This window comes from Opisthocomus hoazin, chromosome 3 (assembly GCF_030867145.1).
Source record: "Opisthocomus hoazin isolate bOpiHoa1 chromosome 3, bOpiHoa1.hap1, whole genome shotgun sequence".
Classification (NCBI taxonomy): domain Eukaryota; kingdom Metazoa; phylum Chordata; class Aves; order Opisthocomiformes; family Opisthocomidae; genus Opisthocomus; species Opisthocomus hoazin.
Window position 1 is genome coordinate 72,002,890 of NC_134416.1, and position 12,956 is coordinate 72,015,845.

Sequence of the window (12,956 nt, forward strand, 5' to 3'; positions counted from 1 at the left end):
AAGCATTTCTTGTCATGCATCTGTTTAAGAGTATCTGGACACGCTCCTTGTTTTACACCTACACCGTAGCCTTCTGGAATGGGTTGTGCTCCCATTTATTATGACAGTGATAGTACTTAGAGTTACTGCCAGAAAAGATGCAGATGTCTGCCACTCTATTGATTACGGCTCCGTACTGGTGGTGGGCTGATGTGAGTTTGAATTCCTTCCAGAGGACTCAAAGAGCTGGGAACAGAAAGAATTTACACTTCCTTGGTGTGTTCTTGAAAGAGAAGCTAAGGCAAAAATATCATCATCCGCAGAAGCAGCTTTCTGAGAGAAAGTGCTGACCTCCATTCAGCTTTTGAAGTACAGACAGTAGCACCTGGGGGTCCAGAAAACAGTTCAGGGATATGAATCTTGCATGTACAGAAGCACATCTCTGTAGCCTCAGAGAAAGGCTTTAATATCCTGGAAAGTGGGAGGATTTATAATACACGGAAACCTTAGTGCTGACTTTTGGCTGTCTTTGCTAGTTCCTTGATTTGTGTGCTGCAATATCTGACTCTGATTTTGGGAATGCATCCAAAAACAATTTATCTACTACTTTGTCAATTGCATAAGGAGGAAGAACAACTGAACTCCACAGGTCTTAGAGCTAGGGACAAGGAGCCTAAACACTTTTACAGACCTAGCTTTATGAACATCCTTAAAGCTTCCTCTAATGTCAAAGCAATTGCAAAGAGCTCTGGAGATGAAGCTGGGACAGCCACTGAAATAACTTTTTTAGTGAATTTAACTCCTATTTAACAGGAATGTAATTTACATTTTGACATTTACAGAAAGGGATGTTTCAATTTCTCTTTAACCGTATTGACTGCAGTAGAAGCTTAGAAATGTGTGTGCTGGAAGCACTCGTGCATTCATTCAGCCAGAGAATACTAATACAAAGTCCAAGTAGCTTCTCTGATCTGGACTAAAAAAAGACGCTTTTGGCAAAAATTGTTCATAATGAACTGACAACATCTTGAAGTGTATCTTCAAAATCATAACAGTATGATTATTATCATAACATTTTCAATAATAGTCAGATTTTGATTAATTCTATATTTTCTAGTAGAAAGAAAAAATAATTTTTTATTAAATTAGTTTTTTGCAAAGTGATGGAACGCTGATTAAACAAATTGAAAATCTTTAGTTGCAGAGGAGCTCATGGCTACAATTCTGTTTGATTAGATCTAGGAAAGAACAGGGAAAGGAGATTGTTGTTAAGAATGGAGTGCATCTAAAATCCACAAGAACTTATCGCTGGAAGGGACTGCCTGGGACAACCAAACAGTTGATATATAGATTAAAAAAATCTACACATGGAATGTCTCTTCATACACTTTGGGCTGTAAAACACTTTCAAGAACCAAAACTTAAATCTGTAATAAAATATTAAAGGCTACAGCTATAATGTTGCAAAGCAAAAGAGTTTAAGATGGACAGAATTTGAAAGCATCACCAATGTCTGAGGGTCCTGCAACAGCTGAGCTCTGTTAAATTAAAATCCTGAAAATACTGGGAAGATTACCACACATAAAGCCTACCACGTGAAATTCTACACCTCATTTTCTGATTGCTGTTCATAAAATCATACAGACCATCCTTTACGATGATCTGTTTTTTCTTGTTATTTGAATTTCTTTATTCCCTGTGCCACCTACAACTTTCACAAGTTTATATGTTTTTCTCCCCAAAGTAATGAAATAAAACACTGAAAACAATTTGTCCCAGGGCTATTCCTTTAAAAAAAAACAAGTCACTGTCAACTTCTCTATCTTGAGAAGAATCCTTATTACACTATTTGCTGCAGTCTTCCATCTGGCTGTGCCCCTGAACTGCCTTAGAACTCCCTGCACCTGCCCTACCACCTCTGTTCCACCCAGCTCCTGCAGGGCACTGTACCTTAGATTTCATCTAAGCATTAAAATCCACTCTAGTAGTTCTAAGGAATCAATTAGTTTACCATCTCTGACATAACCTTCCTTTCATAAAACTACGTTGTGTTTTATCTTTCCTGACCTCTGCCTCCCTGTTTATTCTTTCATTCAATCCTTTGCTATTCCTGCATACCATGCAGACGCAGCAGTCTGTGCAGCAGTCTCTAGGCTTTGCTTTGGGATCCTCTGGGGACAAGGTCCAAGATCATCAGGCGACTTGAGGAAGCAGGGCAATAAGTAGGATCACAACTCTTCAACCTGGAGAAGAGCAGGTTCAGGGGTGAGGGGAATCTCATAAATGTAAATAAATACCTGACAGGAGGGTGTAAAGAAGATGGAGCCAGGTTTTTTTCAGTGGTGCCCAGTGACAGGACCGGAGGCAATGGGCACAAACTGAAACATAGGAAGTTCCATCTAGACATGAGGAAACATTTTTTAACAGGGAGGGTTGCCAAGCACTGGCACAGGTTGCCCAGGGAGGCTGTGGAGTCTCCATCTGTGGAGATGTTAAGAGGTTGTCTGGACATGGTCCTGGGCAACTGGCTCTAGGTGTCCCTGCCTGAGCAAGGGGTTTGGATCAGATGACCTCCGGATTTCCCTTCCAACCTCAACCATTCTGGAATTCCGTGAACTCCTAAAAGACTACAAACATTGCTGATGCCCTGCATATAACTACCTCAGACAGATATTGGGCATCTTCAGATACAGCTAACTCAGATTTAAAGTTATAATTTGTGCTTTAAAGTAATGGTTTAGGTTTCAGAATGCTCCTATAATCCATGCCTTGGAAAAGAATGGTTTTCTGGGACATGGAATTAGGCTTCTGCAGTCCATTTTACGGGGTTTCTTTTCAGTTCAGGACTTAAGGCACAAGATTTGGAAAGAGGAAATGTCTGGTTGATGTGTTCTGCATTTCTAAAAGTATTGGTACAGGTCAGCAGCTCTATTCTACTGATCTGCAACAAGGTTGACTTTTGTCAGACACAATTTGGAACCATTTTCCAAGCTATGAAAGTGTTTAGAAAGTAATTTTCATGTATACCATTAGCCTAGTGCCAGTCACTGGGAGCAAACAAGCTCAGAATACACCAGTGGCAAATAAAAATTCTTATGAAAAGGGGTGGTGATGAGGAATGTCATCAAATTTACCAGGTCACATCTCTCAAAGACACTTTCTCACTCAGATAAAAGACATTCTGTTTAACAATATAGGACAATTCTTACCTACAAATGATCCCCTATCCTGTGGATTACCATGCACAGATCATTTCCTATAAAGAGAGACAAACCTAGGCTAAGGTTCTATCTCTCTGTTTTCTCCCCTCTTCCTATATTATAATTCTATGACCTTCCCATAATCTCATGGCCTTTAAATATTTGCCTGGAGCCAGGAGAACCATGATAAATCTAGTACATCAGTAGTGTTTGAACACTCTAGAAGTACTACTGCAACTTTGACAACTTCTCCCCATTTCAGTTCCTTCATATTTTCATCATTTTTGCAAAGAACAAAGGAAATTCACCATGGAAGTACTCTTTCCTAGCAAGCAGAAATGCCTACAACTGCTATGTGCCCCACTCCCCCTTGGAGGTGAACAAAAGTCTCAGAACCAAAAACTAAAAAATTTTCACACTGGCTTTCACACTCTCACCATACAAATCCTCCACTCTGCACATTGAGTGATGTCCATTAAGTCTCCAGGAAAGTCAAGTTCCCACTTTTCCAAAGGACATGAGAACTGCAAGGAAAGTTATAACCACAAAGCCAGAGTCACCCTGCAAGCGAAGATTAGCCTTGGACAGATGAGCTGATTCATGACACCGCGGCATGAATGCTAAGATCAGGTGCAACAGAGAAGGCAAAAACTTGAGGAGGCAGGGAGAGCAGTGTCCCTTTCCTCAGCAGCCAGCAGTTAAAGGGGAGTAAACAAAATATGAAACTGCACTGGAAGCCAAACTGCACGCAGATTGATCTGCCTGCTCCAGACAAATGAACAAAGACTGGCCAAATGTTAACAGCTTACATTCTTATTTCTCTGGGAGACTGCCTGCCTGAGCCATACGTTACAGAGTGGTCCACATCACTGGTTCACCCAGGATCCTCAGTGCAATGCTGTGGCACAGACAATCAGCGGACAAATGGCAATGTATTAATGACAGGACAGATACGTGTTTTGGGGATGACCGAGAATATGTGAAAAAATCTTCAAAGAGTAGTGTTAGTTCTCATTTTGGACTCTTTCTTTCTTTTCTATAGAGTAAATTAATAACAAAAAAAGAAGGCAGAATTGTGACTGTGTGACACTACATAAGCTCTCCTGCATTTCTAGATTTTAGGTCCAAGACGAATGACTGTGATGTCTTTTCTTAAACGCTTTTCTTATGGAAAAAAGGTATCTCTCGCCCTGCAAAGGTTCTGCTATTCACAGGGCACAAGAGGTTCTGCAATCCACTGAAACTCAATCCTGAATGATCACAAAACCACCTAAAAGCAGGAACGAAGACAGAGAAAAGATGGTATAAATTTGGGTTGGGGACAACCAGAATAATACAGAAATAATCACAGTTCTTAGGAAAAGACTATTTAAAAAAGAAAAAAATCCCAGTAAATAAATGTATCTATGAACAGACAATGCATTGAACAAAACACACAAGAACACTTAAAAACTACTCTCATATCCTGAGCTAATTCTAGCTTTAATAATTCATAATGAAAGTGATAGGAGATTGACATATTTTTAAATTGAATTTAAGTAATGGTCCCAGTCCTTAACATGCTAACTTCTATAAGTTTAACAGTTCCTTTATCTTCTTGACTCCAGTGCTTGCAGGTTACCCTTCACAGGGAACAGATTCTGTTAAATTTGCGTACTCTTCCAGGAAGGTCAGTCATTCCAAAAGACATTCTATTACTTTCCAGGATTTTACTTTAACCTCTTAGCAATCAAGACCCTGAATTTTGATTCATTTTCAGAAATGGTTATTTCACTGAAGTGAGCTTATTCTCTTCTGATTTGAACACTATCACATTTTCGTACTACTCATCTACTTCATGTGCACAATTGTGCCCACTTTTAAATTTTATCACTGCACCATCAATTTTAATTTGAAAATACCCTGCAATTGCTTGATGAATGAAAGATAATTAGCTAATCAAAACTATTTTGTGTGGGAAATGCTTGCAAGCTAACTCACTGTTTAGAATCATATTTCAGCCTTGTATTATCATTTTCTATAAAACAAGGCCCAAAGCATAGCAAAACCCAAAACAGAACTAGGACAATGCTGTGGAATAAGCAGTACAATTGCAGTGTGCAATGCTAACATCTGTTACAGCATGCGTTGTCTTGGAACATTTTTTCAATATAATATAAATGTTGAGGTTTTTTTTTCTTTGAATCTGGATTAGTCTTGGTTTCAGATAAAATGATGATTTTTATAACAGATCCACCAGGAAATTCTTAACTACACAGAGTTTCTCAGCCAGCAGGTATTAGAAGTATAGAAGGTACTGCTCATTCCACTCCTTTATCTTGTGTTGCAAAAGCCAATGTATTCTACATGCACAATGCAAAGTTTTGACATGAAGGAATGGTGAGCAGCTCTCTAAAACATTCTTAAGTTTCATTTGGTTTGAAGTTTGACAAGGACTTATTCAGTTCATGGGAACACTGGGGCCTCTTAGGGTGATAGTGGAGTGTGAATCTTCAGTGCAAGATGACATAACTATATAATACTGCTGCACAGCTCTAATTGTCTGTCAGGTGACATTCTAACCTCTTTTTTTTTTTTTGCTTTTGGAAGCTAAAAAAAATTAAGAACTGTATTAGGAAACAGAAGAAAAGGTGAAAAATATGGGATAAAATACTACTGCCATAAGAAAATAAATTTCCCGGCATGGATGACATTTGGATGAAGGAAGATCTCAGGCACATCTGTGCCTGTACTTCTGCTTCGTGGGACAATTTAGAAACCACAGTGAGGACAGAATCTTCCTATTTCTTTTTATCGAACTCACCAGAACTATCTTAGGGAAAAGAAGACTGGGGCTTCTTGAGATAAGGAACCTAAAATGCATTGCAAAGGAAAAAAAAAAGGAAACAAAAACTCCTTTCTTCATAATGTGTGAAGCTGGATTAAATACAGACATTGTTTTGTTAGCATTTTTACATTAGTAGTTGTCAGCTTTCAGGTATACTTGCAAGCTTGGTGAAAGTTTGCTTTTGTTTTCTTTTAACCTCTTTATTTGATACAATATATATTTCAACAAATTCTTGAAGAATATTTAAGGCCATAGCAAGACATCTATGCATGCTCCATACACAAGAAGAACAGACTATGTGAATAACTGTCTGGTAACAACGAAAAAAATACAATTTTTGCCTCAAAAACTTGATATTCGTATTCCAAAGAAGGTCTAACAACTTATTTTATTTCCAGTCAGCTTTATAAATATTATTGAATACTGAGCAGAAATTATCTCTTTAATTTGTCCTAACAATAGCCATCTACGTTGGGAGAGGATTAGTCCTTCCCCAAAAGCAGGCAAGCACATGGAGATGGGAAATATTCCTGGGTGGAAACAGGGAAGGAAGCAGACAGAGATATTTTCTTTTTCTTTAGGGATGAAAATATGAACCAGTAAAAGGAATCTGAAAGAATTTGTAAAAGGAATGAAATGATGCAGAAACCAAACAAAAAAAATGGATAGAGTACATGACGAAGACATGACACCTTGAAAAAATAAAAAACAGTAGGAAGAGATTGAAAAAGTTCTACACTTAACAGTTCTCTTCTCTCCATGATTTTTCCCATATTTTTTGACTGCCTCTGTGCCTTGTATCTCTTCTCTTCTGCCTCTATTTTCTACTTTTCTGCTCTTAAAGTTGAAGGTACAGGGCTCCTTCTAGGACGAAATCCCTGAGCACTCTTCAGAGATTACAGCTTAAACATTGCTGTTATCTGGTTAACTTGATGCTTCCAAGCTCATTCTCGGAGAAAAAGTAATATTTTTATTGCTACCCTAAAACCTCTTGGCAACTGTGATGGAGAGTGGAAATCTCTGCTCCTCTGTCTTTCCATAGAAGCCAAGCCTTAGAAGTCAAAAAGTGCAATCGCACCTTGAAGTCTGCACAATCTATACCTACATCCACCAAAAACTGGTGTCTTGAGCTTGTTTTCTGGCTGAAATTTGAAAGGTCATCAGATATCTCGTTTCTCTTCCCTGCCTAACCCCTCTCAGCCCCTCAGCAACTTGCTCATTGTATCTGTTTATCCAATGAATTCTTATCACAACTGAGCACTAAACTCAGATCCTAGTTTGCAGACTCCCCAGTGAGAGAGCGAGGCTACAATAAATAAACTTCTAGAGTAATAAGACTTCTACACCTTGCTTTTTCTACAGGAATATAGACATATACTACATTGAGAAGGCTTGTTTACTAGCTGCTTTTCTTTCGAATGTTTTTCTTTTTTCCAGTATTACATTTCCTGGGATGACAATTGGCATTTATGGATACTAAATGCTTCCAGTTTAGGTAAAATGGACCCTGACGATCTGCTCGTTTTTGAAGCCGATGTCACTGTGCAAAATGCAGAAAAACCTTAAGAAATCCTAAGTGTGTTAATTATACCAGTGAAAAAAAGCACTATTTTGTCCACTTACAGGAGAAGTTTCTCTTTAGTTTTTGTCACCAATGTATTTTTAGGTTATTAAACTCAATGAAGATTGTGATAGAGCCATTAGAGAAAATATCTTCTCTTTTATTTTTCATATTGTTAATCTTTTTCATTAGCTTACTGCATACTTCTCATTTCTTCTGTCTTTTTGAAATGCCACCTACACTGACAAAATTACATTAGGAGTTCTCAGTATTTCCAAGAAGGAGTAGAGAAATCAAATAAAGAGATGAGTATTAAGAAGTAGAGAAAAACAGAAAGTCACTTGAGACGATTAGAATTTAACTGATTTTAAAAACAATCCCAGTCAACATACTCAGTGGGAGGGAAATAAGTATTTTCAAAAATCTAGAAATATCATGAATATGCTACCAAATTTGAAGCTAAAATGCAGTTTCACTGAATTTTAACATGACAAGGAACCAAAAAACAACTGAAAGCAGTCTGAAGGAAGTGTCCTATCGCAAAACAAGGAAGCCAGAATCCCTCTTAGTGCAATCAATTTTGAAACATACTATGAACCAAAACAAGGTGTATAAATAAAATGACCAATATGCAGGGAAGAACAGTAAAATACTGAAGTAAGATAAACTAGAATTACTGACAGCAAATACAGCATTATCTGCAAACCAGTACATGATAACACATTTTTCTGTTTCACTGCCATGTTCTGAAGCCTTTACATCTTCTACAGTACTGGTGGCTTCCGATACTTTTGAGTTATTGATAGCCAAGTATGATTTCATTTTCATGACTCTTCACACTGAAACATGAAACACAGAAAACACAGACCACAGGAATATTGTTTGGTTTGCCTAATTCAAGATATAATCTCAAAAAGGTAGTGCTAGACTGCAACAAAATTGGAGGCATCAATTGCTGCATATTCTCCATTCTGAGAATATGCAGCGAGCTGAAAACTCCCCTGGGAATTAGAAGGCAGACAGGATCAGGACTTTTCTGAGAACTGTGTGTGCAACTGCTATAATTCTTGAGGGATGGTAAATACTAAAGCTAGCCTTGCTTTGAGCAGCAGGTTGGACCAGACAACCTTCCAAGGTCTCTTCCAACCTAAATTATCCTATGATTATATGCCAAAGCAAACACTTATAGCTGAAAATCCTGAAAATATTTTGTAACTTCATTTATAAACCTTTGCCACAGAATTATTAACTTTTGAAACAGAATCTTCTCCCAGAGGACGAGAACAGGGCAGCAGTCCACAAAATCTAGGACACAGTAGCACAATGGGTATAAACTTGTCCTAGTTAAGTTGATGAAGTTTGTATATTACCTTTATACCAAGACAGCTTACACCATTTAAAGATTAATCCAATGGAAGAGACACTTCTGCTTGTACAAACAGACCTGAATAACTTACAAAGGATACTACTAGTGAACTGTCCTACTGGCAACCATAGAATTCAGGTCACTTGAAAAGTCATAATCCTTGGGATGCAAACAATGCCAAGAAACGAAGCCTCAAACCACACTAATAGTATCAGATGCTTAGATATTGCCCATGTGCTTCAAGAACTGAAAGCATGCTAGCGTAAACTTCTCCACTCTCTCTACTTACGAACTTCCAGCACCTGGAGATCACTAACAGGCCTTAACGGTCCCTCCTCTGGGACCACCACCCACACCTTTAGTCCTGTGTCTTCAGTCTCTGCCATGGACCTGCCCAGCAACCACTAGACCTGACCCTGACCTGCAGACTGACTTCCAAGCTTGGCCTTGGACCTGCCTCCTTGTTATGAACTTACTTGCCTGATGGTCTGCAGCCTTGGCTGAGCCTGGCCTCGACCTCTGGGCCTGCCCTCCTCCCTTGCAGTAGGGCTGGGCTCTGTGCGGCCATCGCATATTCTCCCCCTCTGCTGCTGGTGACTCCCATCCCTCCCTGCTCCTGGTCAGCCAAGCAGTTATTTCCTCCAGCTTTTCCTATGCTTTCACTGCCTGCACAAGAAAGGAAGAAACTCTGCACAGAGCTGAAAAAGGAAGGATGGAGTTCTAGTAATTTCGAAGATTCAGGACTTGACATACTGTATAAAAATCACCTAAATTCAAGGAAGTTTTGATTGGATCTTTCATTACCCGAAAGCTTTAATGAATCACACTAAATTGAGTTTGCAGTCTGACACACAATGTTGTTTCTTACCTTTCAAGAGGAACAGAAAGCCTTTGAACTCAAGTGCAGCACTCCAGGAAACCCTTGAAAGCTGCAGTTTTAACATTTCTTAAGCGACCCTGACAGATATGAAGTCCATCTCTCTGTCCCAAAGGAAGACCAAGAATCCCTGTGTTGTGTTTGTTTAGTCTTATCTTACAAACCCTCCACGATGAAGGTGCAACAACTCATTCTATTCTACTCTTTTCCACTCTTAATCTTTTTCCTAAAACATGTTTCCAGAGTACTGAACTTTTTCATAGACGTCTCTGACCTACTTCTTGAAGACGATGCTAGACCTGATGTTCCAGCTTAGACCTAATGAGCACTAAGTAGTGTTGAAGTTTACTCTGTGTGTCAGTATTGCATTACTTTGGGGGTGGTGAAATGAAAGCTGTTTGCTTTCCTTCTGCTTTTTACAGTAGGTCAAGCAGTTTGATCTTCTTAACCCTTACCTAGTTTGTCATTCATTGTAATGCTTCTTACATGTTTCTCTGGAGATGTGCTGCCTAGGTAGCCATTTTGCACTTTTTCATGTGCATAATATTTATATTAAAACCTTTTTCTTCTTGTCAAGATCATTCTGAAACCTAATCTTGTCCTCTACAAAGTGCTTGCAGCTTTTCCCAAGTCGGTATCAACTGCAGATTTAATAAACATTTTCTCTATCCACTATCTAGAGAAAATCTTATCTCTTTCTAGAGAAAACCACTTGACAGAATCCCATCCTTCTTGTTTGACAGTGAACCACCAATAACTACTCTTTGAAATTTTAATTCCAAGCCAGAGAAGGATAAAGCATATCGTATTTATTGGTGACCTTTTGCTTCAGCATTTGTTTTAAAAACAAATATTAACTGATCTGATGTCAATTAACCTTTGTGGCAGGAATATTGGTTAGACTGCTCTTACAGTATCTTCCTCAAGATCAGGTTTTCCCACTTTAGGAACACCTTTATCATGTTTATAAGTCATAAAACATCACACTTCTCACCTACCCCATCTCCCTGAGACCTGTTATCTTGTCATAGAGGGAAATTAGACTGCTTTACCTGATTTATTATGATCAAATCCATTTTGTCCATTGTTTAGCATCTTTTTATATTCTGAGTGATTCCAAACAGATTACCTGCTCAAGTGTCTATCCAGGAATTAAATTTAGCTTAACTGGTCTATAATTCCCTGGTTCTTTATGTGGTTTTTGGAAAGACAGACACAAAGATTTCTTCCTTTCCCCTACAATTCACTTACTTTTTATACTTTAATTCTCATAGTTCATAAAGGAGGACTCTAAGATTTCTTAAGTAGTCATAAGGGAAGACTAAGATTTCTTAAGTATTCCACAGTGAATTAATTGTGCCAGACAATTTGAAAATATCTGTCTCATCTGACTCTAACCTGTTCTTACCCACCTTCACTAGTTTTAATTATGCTAATCTTCAGAACACAGTCAGCCTTTTTTTTGATGAATGCTGAGGAAGCAGAAAAAAACCAAACCAAAACAAAAAAACCCCACAAAACTGGCATGCCTCTATCAGTTTTGCCTCTCTGTCAATTAGTGGGCCAACTCTTTCCCTTGTTTTGCTCTAATTAATTACTTACAAGATGTATTCTTTTAAGTACTCTGTTGTTAAAACCATGCTTAAGACATTTGGCTGATACTTTATTGGAATTTCTATGGCCCAAATGTTGCTCAGGGTGAAACTCACAAGATTTCGAGAGCGCACAGTATGCGATCTTCTCGGTTCTGGGGGCTTCGGTCATTTCTGTCTCATATTTTCAGACATAAACTTACCAGATTTGTCCCTCAGTGTTCAGACTGATCAGACTGATGCTTATAATAAATCAGAGCACAAAAGGAACACAGTGAAATTAGATTTCTTCCCTCTTCTAAGTGAACCAATGTCAGGATACAAGCCTCCTTCAAAATCATACACTTTGGCAAGTCAAACAGTATAAAGGACCCTTTGCTACAAAAAAAATTAGGGGTTTTTGCACTTGGGTACAATGATCGTAGTGCAAAAAACCGTCAAAGGTAAGCATGGGCAGTTTTTACTATAGACGGTCAAATAAGCCCCAGAATGGGATTAAGTTTATTCAGTACATCAAATTGTGACCTAGTAAGACAAAGCCAAATAAGACTGAAACAGTAGGTCTGTTTCTTTTTACTTAATTGCTGTTAATGGAGGAACTAGCTCCTTGGAAGTCTATTAGTAGCTCTCTTTTTGTACTGGAAATTAAGCAAATCTTACCTCAGAAAACCTTTGTACATCCTGGGTTAAAGTTCCTACTCTCTTCCAGTGATAATGTTTGAGTAACTTCAAAATGGCTGGATTCACTGCATTATCAGATGGCACTGTCCGGAAGAAATAAGGATATTTTTTCTTATCAGCCAGCTCTGGGGTTGTTGCTGCAAACGAAAGCTGAAAAAAATCAAACAAAACAAAAAATGAAAGTTACCATAAGTCATCTATCATCCAAATTAAAAACTCTGCCCTTCTCAGTGCAACAAGACACAATCCATGCATTGCAGGCATGTAGAGAAATTTCATCTTCATACAGCTTGGAAGTCCTACCAGCACCATTTACATTAAATCATTACATTAATCATGTACTTTTAAAGGGATTTTTTAAAAATACCTCAGTTCTATAAACCACCTGCTACAAAATTAAACAAGGGAATCTACAAAATCATTGGGAGTAAAACCCTGTTTCAATCCAGCATCCTGTGCGGAGCAAGAAGCTCTAAGGGAGTCAATCTGTGACGAATTTCCCATCAACTTCCTTTTACATTTTCTTCATAAAACTTGGGAATTGTTCCAAGGAGATATTCGCAAACTCTTCTATATCTTGGAATTAGAGAGTGAACCTCTAGTAGCACCTCTTCCTATCTTCAGGTAATAGAAAAGGTACCAGAAAAGGAGGGAATGTATGGCAGCCAAGGCCGCAGCTCACAAGTTTATCAGGCTCCCAGTTTCCTCCACTGAGGTAAGCCACTGTGATCTGTGTTGTCAAAGGGGAACCAGTGGCTAATTCTACACATCTAAAACCACCAGAATTTCTACATGGTTTGAGAATGCTTATTATGAGACCAAAGAAGAAACCTGTTAACACACACAAAAAAAAAAATCAGGACACTTCACTGA

General features: G+C 38.4%; 1 protein-coding gene across 1 annotated transcript in view; it reads right to left on the reverse strand.

Moving 5' to 3' along the window:
• GABBR2 (gamma-aminobutyric acid type B receptor subunit 2) overlaps positions 1 to 12,956 on the reverse strand; it is a 497,433-nt gene that overhangs the window by 291,798 nt on the left and 192,679 nt on the right. The window contains exon 3 of the mRNA XM_075416661.1: positions 12,063 to 12,233. Within this exon, the coding sequence (XP_075272776.1) occupies positions 12,063 to 12,233 (171 nt within the window). The remainder of the gene's footprint in view (positions 1 to 12,062; positions 12,234 to 12,956) is intronic.